The 13,117-nt window shown below is 55.9% G+C and overlaps 1 protein-coding gene across 1 annotated transcript in view; it reads left to right on the top strand.

The window, feature by feature from the left end:
• The window catches only part of LOC104542880 (agrin-like), a gene marked incomplete at its 5' end in the record, with an annotated part of 30,192 nt that extends 21,506 nt beyond the window's left edge, over positions 1–8,686 (top strand). Inside the window, 15 exon segments of the mRNA XM_010187342.1 lie at positions 1–150; positions 153–224; positions 682–816; positions 972–1,065; positions 1,156–1,320; positions 1,424–1,535; positions 2,005–2,016; positions 2,827–2,943; positions 3,182–3,371; positions 3,715–3,802; positions 4,465–4,488; positions 5,525–5,557; positions 6,547–6,771; positions 7,447–7,550; positions 8,230–8,686. Of these exon segments, the coding sequence (XP_010185644.1) occupies positions 1–150; positions 153–224; positions 682–816; positions 972–1,065; positions 1,156–1,320; positions 1,424–1,535; positions 2,005–2,016; positions 2,827–2,943; positions 3,182–3,371; positions 3,715–3,802; positions 4,465–4,488; positions 5,525–5,557; positions 6,547–6,771; positions 7,447–7,550; positions 8,230–8,387 (1,679 nt within the window).
• Between the last annotated feature and the right edge of the window lie 4,431 nt (positions 8,687–13,117).

The following is a 13,117-nucleotide window of genomic DNA, read 5'->3' on the forward strand; positions in this document are numbered from 1 at the left end:
TGGCAGATCGTACTGCGGCCACCGCTGGCCTGAAGGGCTGCATCCGTCTCCTGGATGTGAACAACCAGATGTACGACCTGCGGGAGAAAGGCAGCGATGTGCTGTACGGCAGGGGGGGGGGGGGGGGGGGCGACCGGCCCCGCCCCCCCAACGCCACCACGGTGGCATCTGCCACGTCAAGGAGGCGGAGATGTTCCACTGCGAGTGTCTCTACACCTACACCGGTACGGGGAGGGGGCTGTGGGCAGAGCATCACTGGGGGTACTGGTCCTACTGGTGGGCTCTGAGGGGTCCCAGAGCCTTGAGGGCTCATGTTGGGAGCTGCAGTGGAGAGGAACGTGGTGTGGGATAGATGGAGAAGCGTAGGATGGAGCCACATCCAGTGATGGCCATGAATTTAGGATTTAGGCTTATTCATGTGCACATGAGAAGGGCTGGGACCTGTCTGTTCTCGTGCACAAAAACAACTCCCCTTGCATTTTAGGGGCAGCACAAAGCATACCCTGGCAAGGGTCATCTGCCATTTGTGGAGTCCGTAGCAGGGGGCACCTTAGGTGGTGGGAATGTCCTGAGACGTTAAAAAGGCTGTCAGGGCCATCAGGAGACATGAGGGATGCTTGTCTCTGGTCACGGATGGCTGTTGGTTTGAGACGCTGCCTTTGCTGCCGCAGGCCCCACCAGGCCCCACGTGTGCCGACGAGAGGACCCCCTGCGACCCTTCGCCCTGCCACGTCTCTGCCACCTGCCTGGTGCTGCCGGAGGGAGGCGCCTTGTGCGCCTGCCCCATGGGCCGGGAAGGAGACTTCTGCGAGCGAGGTGGGACGGGGGCCGGCAGCGGATGGGGCTGGGAAGTGGGTTGCGCTGACGGTGCCGCTGTCCCCAGGCTGGGTGGCCAGGAGGCATCGCCTGCCGTGGCGCTGGCTGAAGCTGCTCTGCCTCCTCTTCCTCACCATTACCTCGTTTGTGCCCAGTGACAGAGCAGGACCACACCATGCCCTTCCTCCCGGAGTTCAATGGCTTCTCCTACCTGGAGCTGAACGGGCTGCAGACCTTCGTTCCTGACCTGCAGTAAGTCCCAGGGCACGGCACACAGAGGAAGGAAGCAAGCGTGTAGGCAGCTGGATTGGAGGGTATCCATGATCCTTCTCTCCTCAGGGACAAAATGTCCATGGAGGTTGTGTTCCTGGCCAAGAACCCCAGCGGGATGATCTTCTACAACGGGCAGAAGACGGATGGCAAAGGGGACTTTGTCTCTTTGGCCTTACACGACGGTTACCTGGAGTACAGATACGACCTGGGCAAAGGGGCGGCTGTGCTCAGGTAAGGCACCCAAACTGATCAGGGGAGGTTTCCAGTGCTGTGTTTTCAGGTGCTCATGGCCAAGCTCTCATCCGTGTGTCTTCTCCTCCCTTCTCAACCCCAGGAGCAAAGAGCCAGTTCCCCTCAACACCTGGATAAGCGTCTTGTTGGAAAGGAACGGGCGCAAGGGGGTAATGAGGATCAACAACAGCGAGAGGGTGATGGGAGAGTCACCGGTAAGTTGGTTTCCAGCCCTGCTCCTCTCGTGTGTGAGGTCCTCTCAGTGAGCTGAGACGTTCCCAGGCTCGTGGTGCACAGCTTTAGGGGTGGAGTGGGCAAGACCTGGGGAGAAAAAGATGCTGCAGCGGCACACACATCGATTCTTGGAGACCTTGTTTTTGGGGATGTGTTTGACTGAGCCCCCCTCACACACACACATCCAGATTCCTGCAAAAGAAGGGAATTTTTCCTCCCCTCCCTCTCGTCTTTCCAAACTTTTCTCCACACAATTCCCCCTGGTTGGCAGGGTGGTCACAGCCCCTCTGGTGCCTCCTGCAGCTCCCCTTCCCCGCCAGCACCGGGCACTGGTGGTCTTGCAGCCCTGCATGTTACGGCGTTACCCACTGATCTCCCTTTTCTCTCTCTTTCTCTCTCTCCCTTTGATTTTCATTTGTATTTTTCCCTCCCCTGCTGTCTGGATCCCAGAAATCCCGTAAGGTAAAGATAAGTATGACCCACTGCACTTCATCCCATCTGCCATTGGCACCTTGTTCTTTTGTTTTTTTCATTTTCCATTCAGATCTCAGTGTTTCACCCCCTCCCCTTCCCATCCAAGCAAGCAGATACTTGTAGAGTAGAGACACTCGTTTCCTCCTCCCTCATTAATTTCCAGCCAGCTGTTACATTTTTGTTTTTAGGAAGCATTTCAATTAATCCGGTCATGTGTTATTTTTTGTGTTAACTCCACAAAGCATTAGCTAGCAATCCATATAACAGCATCCTTGCCTCGCCGCCGTGCCTCTGGGGTCCCTCCTGGGCACACAGGAGGGGACATCGCTCCTGGACTTGCCGTGCTGTGCTGTTGGGGTGCAGAGTGAGGGCATGGAGGGGGTCTTTCTCTTCCAAAATCACAGCTATGTGAGATGCAGGAGAAGCTCCTTTAGGCTTTTGCTACAGGGGACCTGTAGCAGCCAGATGAAGCCAAGCTGAATCCCTTTGGTATGAGTTTGGGCCACTCTGGTATGAGTTTGGGCCATTAGCCCTGGCGAGACTGAAGCAATATTTGTCTGCATGGTTTTGGGGGCTACACAAACCCAAAGGCCTCCACGCCTGAGGGCTTTAGAACAGCATCTCCCGCAAAGTAAATTACCAGGAAAATCTTTTCCCTGTGTGGAAAGAATGGGGATGGAGCAGAAGGTGGGGACTCCAGTCCCCAGGACACAGCCCTTGAGGGAGGAAGGCAGGGAGTTGGGGAGCATCTTCTCCATCTCACCTTCTCCATCTCACCTTCTCCCCTCTCCTCCCCAGGTGCCTCACACCTTCCTGAACCTGAAGGAGCCGTTTTACGTGGGGGGAGCCCCTGATTTCAGCAAGTTGGCTCGGGCGGCTGCCATCTCCACCAGCTTCGATGGGGCTGTGCAGAGGGTAAGGCCCTGTGGGGCTGGTGTCTGACTGGGACGTGCCATCTGCACCGGCATCACCAGAGGAGAACAGGGACAAACCTGGGGGTGGGCTACCCTGGCATGGGGGACATGGCCAGTGGTGGGTGGCAGAAGGGGAGACTGGGGGTGCATCACAGGAATATGGGGGGCTTGGGGCTGGATTCCCATCTCCCCAGCCCCACAGAGGCTGAGTTGTGCTCCCTCTTGCTTGCATCTGCCAGATCTCCGTCAAGGGGGTGCCCGTGCTGAAGGAGCAGAACATCCGCAGCGCCATCGAGATTTCCCCCTTCCGAGGCCACCCCTGCACCCAAAAACCCAACCCTTGCCAGAACGGGGGCGCTTGCAGCCCCCGGCTTGAGAGCTACGAGTGTGCCTGCCAGAGGGGCTTCTCCGGGGCTCACTGCGAGAAAGGTGAGGCTGCTGGGGCAGGGCTGGACCCGTATGGACCCTCACCCATTTGCCAGACATGGCAATTAAGCCATTTCCATGATTAGCTGGTGGCAGCAGGGCCACCGAGGCCAAGCCTGGGGTCTTGTCCTTGTTGGCCAAGAGGAAGGGATCCATGGGGGGACAAGCTGGGGCTGCCTGTGTAGCTGGAAGTGCTATGGTGCTGACAGGCCCCCAGGGATGACAGGTTTGTCCATGCTCTCATCCTGTTAGGAATACTCAGGGTAAAGGGGGATTTTCCTGGTCTCCAAGGACACATGGGCCATGCTGTGTTGCCTGACAGCTCTTTTCTTTCCCTCACCTCCAGTGATCATTGAGAAGGCTGCTGGGGACGCAGAGGCCATCGCTTTTGATGGTAGGACGTACATGGAGTACCACAATGCTGTGACAAAGAGGTAACTTGGCTGCTGAGCTGAGCCGAGGTCAAAACAAGGAGTTGGGGCTGTTAGGAGGAAGAGCTAGGGACAAAGAAATCCAAATTCAGGGCTCAAAGAGGGGCAAGCCAAACTGAGGTGGCTTCCAGCCCTCACCTATGAAGCCACCTTGGTCACAGAGGGCTGTGTTTGGCCAACTTCGGGTCTGGATGTTCCCATTCTGCAGCATGATACACCTTCTGGGTTAGCACAGCCTGGTTTGGGAGTGGGATGGAGCTGCCTGAGCGCACCCCATGGAGATGGTCAATGTGGCCGGTGCCTTTCTTTGCTGAAAAAAGCAGTTTCTTCTTTCTCAACCCTGGCCCTGTGGGGTGCAGGTTTGGACCCTGTGGTCTCAGTGGCCGTGCTGGTCCCTTGGGGCTTCTCTCTCCGGATAAGCAGAACCTGGTACCCAGCTGAGGTCCTCTTCATCCTCCGGGCTGGATGTTTCCCCTACAGGAGCCGCTGCTCCTCCAGCCCGTGGTTAATTCCCAGCTCCACGGCACTGGGATCAGGCTCTGTCCATCTGCCTCTTGCACCCTCATCCTCCTCGCTGCCCAGGAAAGAAGGCGTCTGTGTCGAGCTGTTGTTTGTCGCTCTGTCTGTCTGTCTCTTCTCAATGTCCTCGTTTCTTTGTTTTCAAGCCACCTGACCAATGAGATCCCTGCGTAAGTACAGTGTCCCCCGCCACCCATCTCCTCCTCACCGCCATCTGCCCCCCACCACGTCCCCCATTGCCCAGCTGACCACCCGCAGGGGCAGATGTGGGAGGAGGAATTAGGGCCGTGCCATAGGCAGGCATTCCCATTTCGGGGTGAGGGGGATATGCAGCTCTGGCAGCAGTTTGGGCGTTGCTCTGGTGTTTTGGGAAGGGCTTTCTAGGAGCCAAGCATCCTCCCAAGCCAGACATTGCCTCACAGCGACCCAAAAGCCGCCACCTCTGTGCCCTGCCTCTCCCAGCGCTCCGCAAGGGGAAGGTCACCGTTCCCAGCCCTCCTCAGCCAGCCTATTTTGGCCGTGCGTGCCCCATCCTGCACAGGGAGCCGAGCGCTTCACCCAGGTCGCTCCGCTGGTTGTGGCAGCGGCGCCCGCGGGCCCTGCCAGGACCTGAGGGACCCATTGGGCTGCCCATAAAAAGCAGTTTCTTCTGCCGCCGGGCAGACAGGCGGGTGTGCCTCGGGCAGGGCTGATAGCTCCTCTGGGCCCTGCCGGCCGTGACATGCCCGTAGGTTTATTTTGAACGCACATTTTTATATATACACCTAGTCGGAGCAGGCGGTGCCAGCAGGACAGCTGGAGCCCTGGGTTTCCCCTTCTCCTCGTCCTGCCCCGCTGCCCGAGTGCCCCAGGGCTGACTCAGAGGCCTTTCGTGTCCATCCTGCCTCGATTGCAACCCGTTCCGCGGCACCCCAAAAAACCAGCCTCGTGCAGGGCCATCTACAAAAACTCCTTTCCCCCCCACCACAGCCCCCTGTCCCACCCGGGGGGCCCCTTTGCTGGATGCACCTCCCAGCGCGACCGCTGCTAATCCCGACCCGGGAGAGCCTTGCAGAGCCCCCGCGCCGCCGGGACAGCGCTGCATTTGCTCATTGGCATCGTTCTGCTCACCCTGGCTAAGCAAGGACTCGAGCGGGGTGGGTGGGAAGGGGTCCCCTTCGCTGTCCCCGCGCTTATGGCACGCTCCCCTTTCTTCCCGCATCTAAGTCCCGACGCGCTGGACTATCCCGTGGAGCCCAGGTGAGTCCGTGCCAGGCTTCTCCGCTCTCGTGTCTCGTGCCCTGCGCCCGCTGCCGCCGCATGTCTCTGTCTCTGTGCTTTGTGTCCATGTTCCTGGCTTTTTATTTGTAAGGGATACAGCTGATAAACACCAAGGCAGCCCTGGTCAGCACGGGAACAGCAGCACCCCGTGCTGGGGCACCTCGACAGCAAATAGCTATGAGTGAGGGGAAATGCTGGGGTACCTTTCAGTGCAGCGGGCTTCACGCAGAGCCCTTTGGGTGCAGTGTCCCTTGGGAATAAAAAGCTGTCTGTTGTCCATGGTGTCTGGTCCACGTGTACGTGTGTGTCTCAGCATCACAGCAGAGTGGATGGCGACTCCGTATGGCAACTTCACCCGTTGCCAAGAGCGTTTTGCCCCTTCCAAAAGGGACTGAGCAGGGAAGGTGCCATTCCCCAGCCCACCTAACACACCTCTTCCTTCAGCTCCTGCATACAGGGAGGTAAAACCAAGACTCGTGTGTCACAGCTTCATGTGTCTTAATGTGCAAAGGCGCAGGACGGTAACCCCAGACTGGGTTTTTGGAGGTTCAGGCTGAATTTTGGGGAGGACACTTTGTTTCCAGAAGAAATGCACAGCCCTGGCTCAGGTCAGGAGGAAGATAGGGAAGCTCCAGTCATGGTGTTCAGAGCCACAGCCGCCCTCCTCTACTACTGGCAATGGCCTTGTTGGTGGGAGCTGGGTTTGAGACCCCCAGAGAGCCATTTCTTTGATCCAGTTCAGAGCTTCCCATCTGCTCCCCCCATGCCCCAGACCCTGGGGACATTGCAAAGGCTGTGACCCCTGGAACACAGCAGGAAGGGACCGAGCCCTCACGCACAGCCTGAAGCCAAAGGGGGCTGCAGGTTGCCCTTGTGGAGTGGGCTTAGTTGGTGGGGACACAGGAGGCCACTCCCAGGGCCTGCTGTGTTTGTAGCTGTGTTTTTAACTCTGTCATCGCCCCATGCAGCGAGAAGGCCCTGCAGTCGAACCACTTTGAACTCAGCATCAAAACCGAAGCCACGCAGGGGCTGATCCTGTGGAGCGGGAAGGGGCTGGAGCGGTCGGACTACATCGCCCTGGCCATCGTGGATGGCTTCGTCCAAATGACTTACGACCTGGGCTCCAAGCCGGTCGTCCTGCGCTCCACCGTCCCCGTCAACACCAACCGCTGGATCCACATCAAGGCCTACAGGTGAGAGGGGACAGCGGGGCCGTCACAGATGGCTCTGGGATGGGCAAACTGGGGACGAGGGCACCTGAGTCACGGCCGTGGCTCCCTGCCCTGTGAGCCCCAAGGGTCGCTCCTCTTTTCGGATAATAATAGAGGAGAGGCATGCGGGCAGCGCCGCCTTGGAGGGGCGCGTTGTGACACGCCTGGGAATGTCCAAGGGGGTGCGAGAGGGGCGCGAAAGGTCCGTGCCTTTGATTTCGGCCGGATGAGGATTTCACATTCTGTTCGCGTTGCTTCCCTTTTATTTTTGGTGGTGGTGGGAGTGGTGAGCGGATCCTGCAGCTGGCATGGCAGGGGTGTCTGATGGGGGGCTGCGGGATGCTCTGGGGATGCTGGAGGGGACCATGGCTGTGTGATGCTCCCTGGGGAGGTGTTGCACCCAGGACCACGCTGTGTTATTCAGCCAGAAGAAGAGCTCTGCTCCCTGCTCCTCTCCACGTGGAGCAGGGCTGATATCATCCTAAAATCACAGAATATTAAGGTTGGAAAAGCCCTCCAAGATCAGCAAGTCCAACCATCAACCCAACCCCACCGTGCCCACTAAACCAGATGGTGCCCAGTGTCTGGATTTAGGGTTTTTTGCCCCTAAGGTTGTTAATCACCTTCTGTTTCTTCTTCTCCCACCCGCGGGAGCAGGGTACAGAGAGAAGGTTCCCTTCAGGTCGGCAACGAAGCCCCCATCGCTGGCTCCTCTCCGCTGGGTGCAACGCAGCTGGACACGGACGGGGCCCTGTGGCTGGGTAAGTGGTGTGGAAAGGGGGGACCTCCTCTGCACCCCTTCCCGAGGGGCTCTGAGCTGCACCGGGGGGCATTGATGCTCCCTCATTTCCAATGGGACACCTCTGCCTCCCAAGTAACGTTGACCTAAAATGCTCCTGGCTTGTTTTCTGGGATCATCTGTAGTGCAGAAACAGTGAATTTTATTATCTCCACGCTTTTCAGAAGCATCTGTTCTTATCTTCCCAGTCTAAGCCTGTAGTTTCAAGTCTAACACAGAGAGTTAATATGAAAAAAATGTAGCCTTATCTGTGAGAAAACCATCCCAGGCACCATGGCTTGTTCCGAAATGAGCCCAGAAGTTACATGGAAAGCAGAATTTTTCCATGAGAAATTTCTGCGTGGCTTTCCCACTGGCTCTTCCAAAGGTTTTGTTTGCAGTCTTCATAATTCCAGGGCCTGGAATGAGCCATAGCTGACGTTTCAGTCACCAAAATAAACTTCAGTTTGGATTTGGGACCAGCCTCCAAGGAAACGAAGCATTTTAGAATGCAAATTACCGTTTCAGGTGTCTTCAGGAAACCTGTGTATTGGTTGCAACTGGCATTTCTCTGATTTAAGTGAAAAGTACCGCCAGGAAAGAGGGGTTTTTGCACTGTTACGTCCTTGTTCCTCTTGCCCGACCCGTGCTGTGTCTTGCAGGGGGTCTGGAGAAGCTGAGCGTGGCTCACAAGCTGCCCAAGGCCTACAGCACCGGCTTCATCGGCTGCATCAGGGACGTCCTCGTCGACCGCCAAGAACTGCACCTGGTGGAGGACGCTTTAAACAACCCCACCATATTACACTGCTCAGCCAAATAGACCCCCAGGGACCCTCCCTGCTCCTTCCCTCCCTCCTGCCTATTGCTGTAATTATTTTCTATTTTTGTAAACTTATTGCTTTTTATATTTTTTGGGGGGGGGGGAGGGAGGGGAAAGGGAGGGGGCGGAAACACCTTTTCTTTTGGGTTATTTGTTCGGTTGCCGTCTATCCAGGTCAGTCAGACTCTAATCAAACAGCAGCAACAAAGAACAAACCTTGAACCAAGTCTCCAAGAAGTGACAGAAGAACTTCCCCGTCGCACCTGCGTTGTAAATCTTATTCATACTTGAAGCTTCTTCTTCTTCTTCCTTTTTTTTTTTTGGGTTCTTTGTCCCCCCTCCTTACTTCCGTACTTGATCAAGCCGGTGGGGGAAAGGATGCCGGTGCTGCCCAGATTCGTGGCCTTCGTGGATTCAGCGCCTTCCAAAACCCCGGGCCTGGCCCCAACGCCCCCCTCTGCGGTGCAGGGAAGCGGCCGATGGAGGAGCAGGAATCACCGCCCCGTTTTTGGGGGGCCTTCTCCCGGCCCCGCGTTCACCCCGTCTCCCTCCTCCCCGCCTTCCTCTCACTCTAATTTATGTGTGTAAGGATCTCAAGTGCTTTTCTCCTTTATATGCTCTGTTCAAATCAGGGATGCCATGCACTGGAAGAGAGACCAAGGTCTGCTGCGAGCAGGCAGGAAAGCATTGCTCTTTGGTTGTCCTATGACTGTTTGCTGGACCGAGAGGTGCTGGGGGGGGGCTGTGCTCCTCCTCCTCCTCTGGGACACGTGCAGAAGCAGCTGTGAAACCTCATCTCCACGCTTTGTGTTCATCCATGTCCTCACCCCCTGGCTGCTCTTCCCAAGGGCTTCTGCGCCCCCAGCGTCGCCCTCCCGCGCACCAGCGAGACCTTCAAGAGCTGGGAGGACCCCTCCTCATCCAGCACCATCAAACGGGTGTGAGGGCACGGAGGGGGGATCCCTTTTCACTTCAAAAATTACCTGTTGGATGTGTCCTCCCATGGCCCGTGTTCGTTCTCCAGCCTCCAGCCATGACTTGCCCTCTGCCTCCCGTTGAACCAGTGCAGAGCCGGTGGTGGAGCCTCTCCCATGAGGAATAATTGGAGTTTTTACCTTTTACTTCATGTTTCTGCGACCCAGGGTCTTCCACCCCTCTGGATCCTTCAACCCCCCTGCAACGGCCGTGGGGACGGGGCACAAAGCGGTAGCGTTTGGGAGGGGGTGTTTTATTTTTCAAGTGTTTTCTGGGAAAGCAAATCCTGTGGTGCCAGGTACGACCCCGGTGCGCGTGTTTCGGAATGAAGGGGTGCGTGCGAGTGTCTGTCCCCCTCCCACCCATAAAAATACCACATTTGTGGGGCGTGCACAATCAATCTGAAGGATCCCACCAGGTACCACGTGTTATTTAATGCCCATTTCCCAGTTTTACCATAAAAAGCCCAATTCTCTCAGGGCGAGCTCTGAGCACGGATGTAACCGAGGGGAAGAACACAATGTAAAACCACTCGGGTTTCTGTTTCTATTCTTTTTCCTCTCTTTTTATTACAAGAAATCTATTCCCTCCCTATCTATGCCTAATCTATTGACATTCCTCTACAACTCCAGTGGTTCAATATTGCCCGGGGGGCTGTGCCCTCTGGGATGGATCCCACATTTTGGGTATCTCCTGTATATAAACGGTGGTTCCTGGTGGGCGGTGCTGTATTTTTAACGGCGAGGCGAAGCCAAACTGGGGCTGACTGGGATGGGAGGGGAAGGGGCTGTGTTTTGGGGACCCGAATTCTGGCTGGGCAATGCCACCGCGTTGGCTGGACGTGCCAAATCCCCAGGGACGGGGAGAGTGCGTGCGCAGAGGAAGCTGCTAATTTTCGGGAATGCCACTGAAATGAAGCCAGGGTCGCTGCAACAACAACAACGACGATTTCAACAAACCACAATTAGACTAGAAATCTCTGTCTGCTTTTGCTGGGGCTTGGAAATGCCTTAAAACAGGGCCTTGCGTCCTCGTTGTCAAGCATCTTGAACCAAGGTCGGATTCAGCAGTGCTCCCTAGGGGCTGTGCACTTAACTTCGGCTTTATTTTTAATAGCATTTATAACATGTATGTACAAAAAAAAAAACCCACAAAACAAAACAAAAAAAGACATTGAGGTTTGGTTCTTTTTCTGTTTTTTTGTTTTTCGTTTTTATTTTAAAGATGTCCACGTGGCTTCATTTATAGGGTAACTTAATGACCGTTGTGAACTGCTGTATGGATTCTGAAGGGCAATGCACAGTAGAGGAGCAGCATGATATAACCATTACTAACTTGTGTCTTTCGTCAATCACCATGAAATAAAGTTTGAAAACTATTCAATATGTTTTTAAGGGGCCTGTTGCTTTCTTAATTTTTTCTGTGCTGTGTGCCTCACGCTTGCCCACTGCTCTGTACCCATCTGGGCAGATGCTGGATGCGCTGGCCTTTCCTCCTTTGCCGTGCCTGCTTTTATCACCTTTAGGTGGCATTTCCAAAAGGCTTTTACATTGCACCACATTGAGAAGACAGAGGGGATGCTCCTGTGCCTCATTTTCCCCTGCGTTTCACCCTCCGTAAGCCGCGGAGCCATGGAAAATCAGTCGCAAGCGTGCATGCAGGATGTGGTTTGAGATGCACCAGCGCCTCGGTTCCTGCTCCGAACCTAACGGGGCCTTGCCACCCCTTTTCAGCTTCATCTTTCTGCAAGAAAAAGGTGGGAGGAGGAGGATTTTGTTCAATCCAGAGCTCGCGTTCAGCCAAGCGGCGTGAAGTGAGACAAGGCCGTGGGTTTCGTTCTGATGCGCGTTCGAGCGGTGCCCGCAGCGGCGCAGTCGGAAGCGGCTTCGGGATGGACACCGAGACGCCGAGGACGCGACGGGGAACGACTGGGGCAGTGTTGGAGCAGCCACGGGCGTTGCACAACTCGGGGCCACGCTTTGCTCAAGAACGGGCTCCTGGTGCGGCGTCTTCCTGACAAGGACCCGATTGTGCTACGACAGGCGTGGACTTGCAGCATCGCTACCTCTGCCGCCGGCGTTTCGCCAGTTCGCTGCAAAGCAGGAGGAGAAAAAGCTGGTGTTGTCTTGGGCAGAAGGAAAAGCTGAGCGCTGGCAGCTGGATGTGGGGGTTTGGGGTTGTTTTTATTGCTACAGACTGGAAAAACCCCATTCTGAGGGGAAAGAGGAAGGAAAGAAGAATGGGAGCCACGCTGGGGGCGTGCTTGGGCAAGCGTGACTTGGGGGAAATGGCCAGGCCATGGTTTCTGGTGGCCTGGCTGCCCAGTTTGCTCTTACTGGGAGCAAAGGCAATTGGGCAACATCACCAAGAAGGAGAGGGCAGTTGGGGTTGGGTGGTCTTACCCGTCTGGATGCGAGGGTCCTGGCTGCTTCATAGCAAACACATCCTGGCCCCATGTGGGCTTGAGGGGATGGGACCAGTTCACAGCATTTGGCCAAAGTGCAGCTGGGGGGGATGCCCTCCCAACCAAACTGGGATCCCAGTCGCTGCCTCTGCATTCCCAGTGCCAGCTGCTGGGATGCAGCTGTGTCCTGGTCCCCTGCTGTCCCTTTCCAGCCTGCAAGCACATCAGTCTGTGCTTACAGCGATGAACATCTCAGGAGGACATGATGAGGGACGTTGAGCAGCAGTGGGTGCTCCTCTGGACGACTGGAGCAGCTGGAATGGGGTCTCCAGAGCTGTCCTCCCTGCAGCCGTTGAAGGTAGCTGGGGGTGTTGTTCCCAGAATTTATCATCAGAGATGCTGCCTGCAGAGCCAGAGATCAGCCCCGACACTGAGGAGCTTTCTCCTCCATCTCCCATCCCCTGCGACTGCTCCTCCCCTCCATCCATGGCTGCACTTTGGTGGTTTTATCAACCCTCCTCTCACTGGGGACCTCCTGCCCCATCCGCTGGGACTTCTCCAGCCTGGACACATGCTCTGTAATTACAAAACAAACGTTATACATCCCCAGGAGGGTCCTCACTTCTCCTCCCTCCCAGACACGCTGCCGGTATTGTCCTGGCTCTTAGCACGGGGCACCGTTTTCACCAGTTATCCACACCCCAGTTCCATCAGTTTAAAAACCAGTACCAGAAGGGGGAAGATTTATTCCAAGGGTTTCCTTTTGCTGTGTTTTTAACCAAAAAGCTGAACACCAGTCCCTCCCCGACCATGAGAAAGGGTCTTGTTCCCCCTCTGCTGTATGAGACAGACACAGAAGTCCCAGTTTGGGCGCTCACAATGAGGTCTCAGTGCCAGGACAGAAGGTCCCAGTAACCGGGAGCCTCGATGGCAGGGGAAATGAAGCAGGAGAGGACAGGGGTCATCGTTATCAGCGTTGCTATTTGGCCTCTGTGGTCCCCGTTGCCCCGTGAGCAATGCAGTGGCATGCAGGGAAGCTGTGCAACCCGGCGGGCCTCCTCGCTGAGAAATGAGCTGGCTCCTGCTGCCAGCGCTCTGGGTATTCCCCGAATAGACATGGAATTCGCTGAGTCTTATTATAGTTATAAAACTGCTATTTTTGACACTACGGGTAGACGGCGGGGGGGGGCTCGCTGGCTGGATCCTGGCTTTTTCTCTCTCTTGGACAGCTGGCTTTGTTTTCTCACCCAGCATTCATGAAAGGTGCCAGATTCAGGGCATTTCTTTGGGTTAATTTCTGTCTTTTATGTGAAGCACCATAGATTTGACATGAGTTTGTCCACTCCAGATG

Source organism: Mesitornis unicolor, unplaced genomic scaffold, assembly GCF_000695765.1.
Source record: "Mesitornis unicolor isolate BGI_N332 unplaced genomic scaffold, ASM69576v1 scaffold13316, whole genome shotgun sequence".
Classification (NCBI taxonomy): Eukaryota; Metazoa; Chordata; class Aves; order Mesitornithiformes; family Mesitornithidae; genus Mesitornis; species Mesitornis unicolor.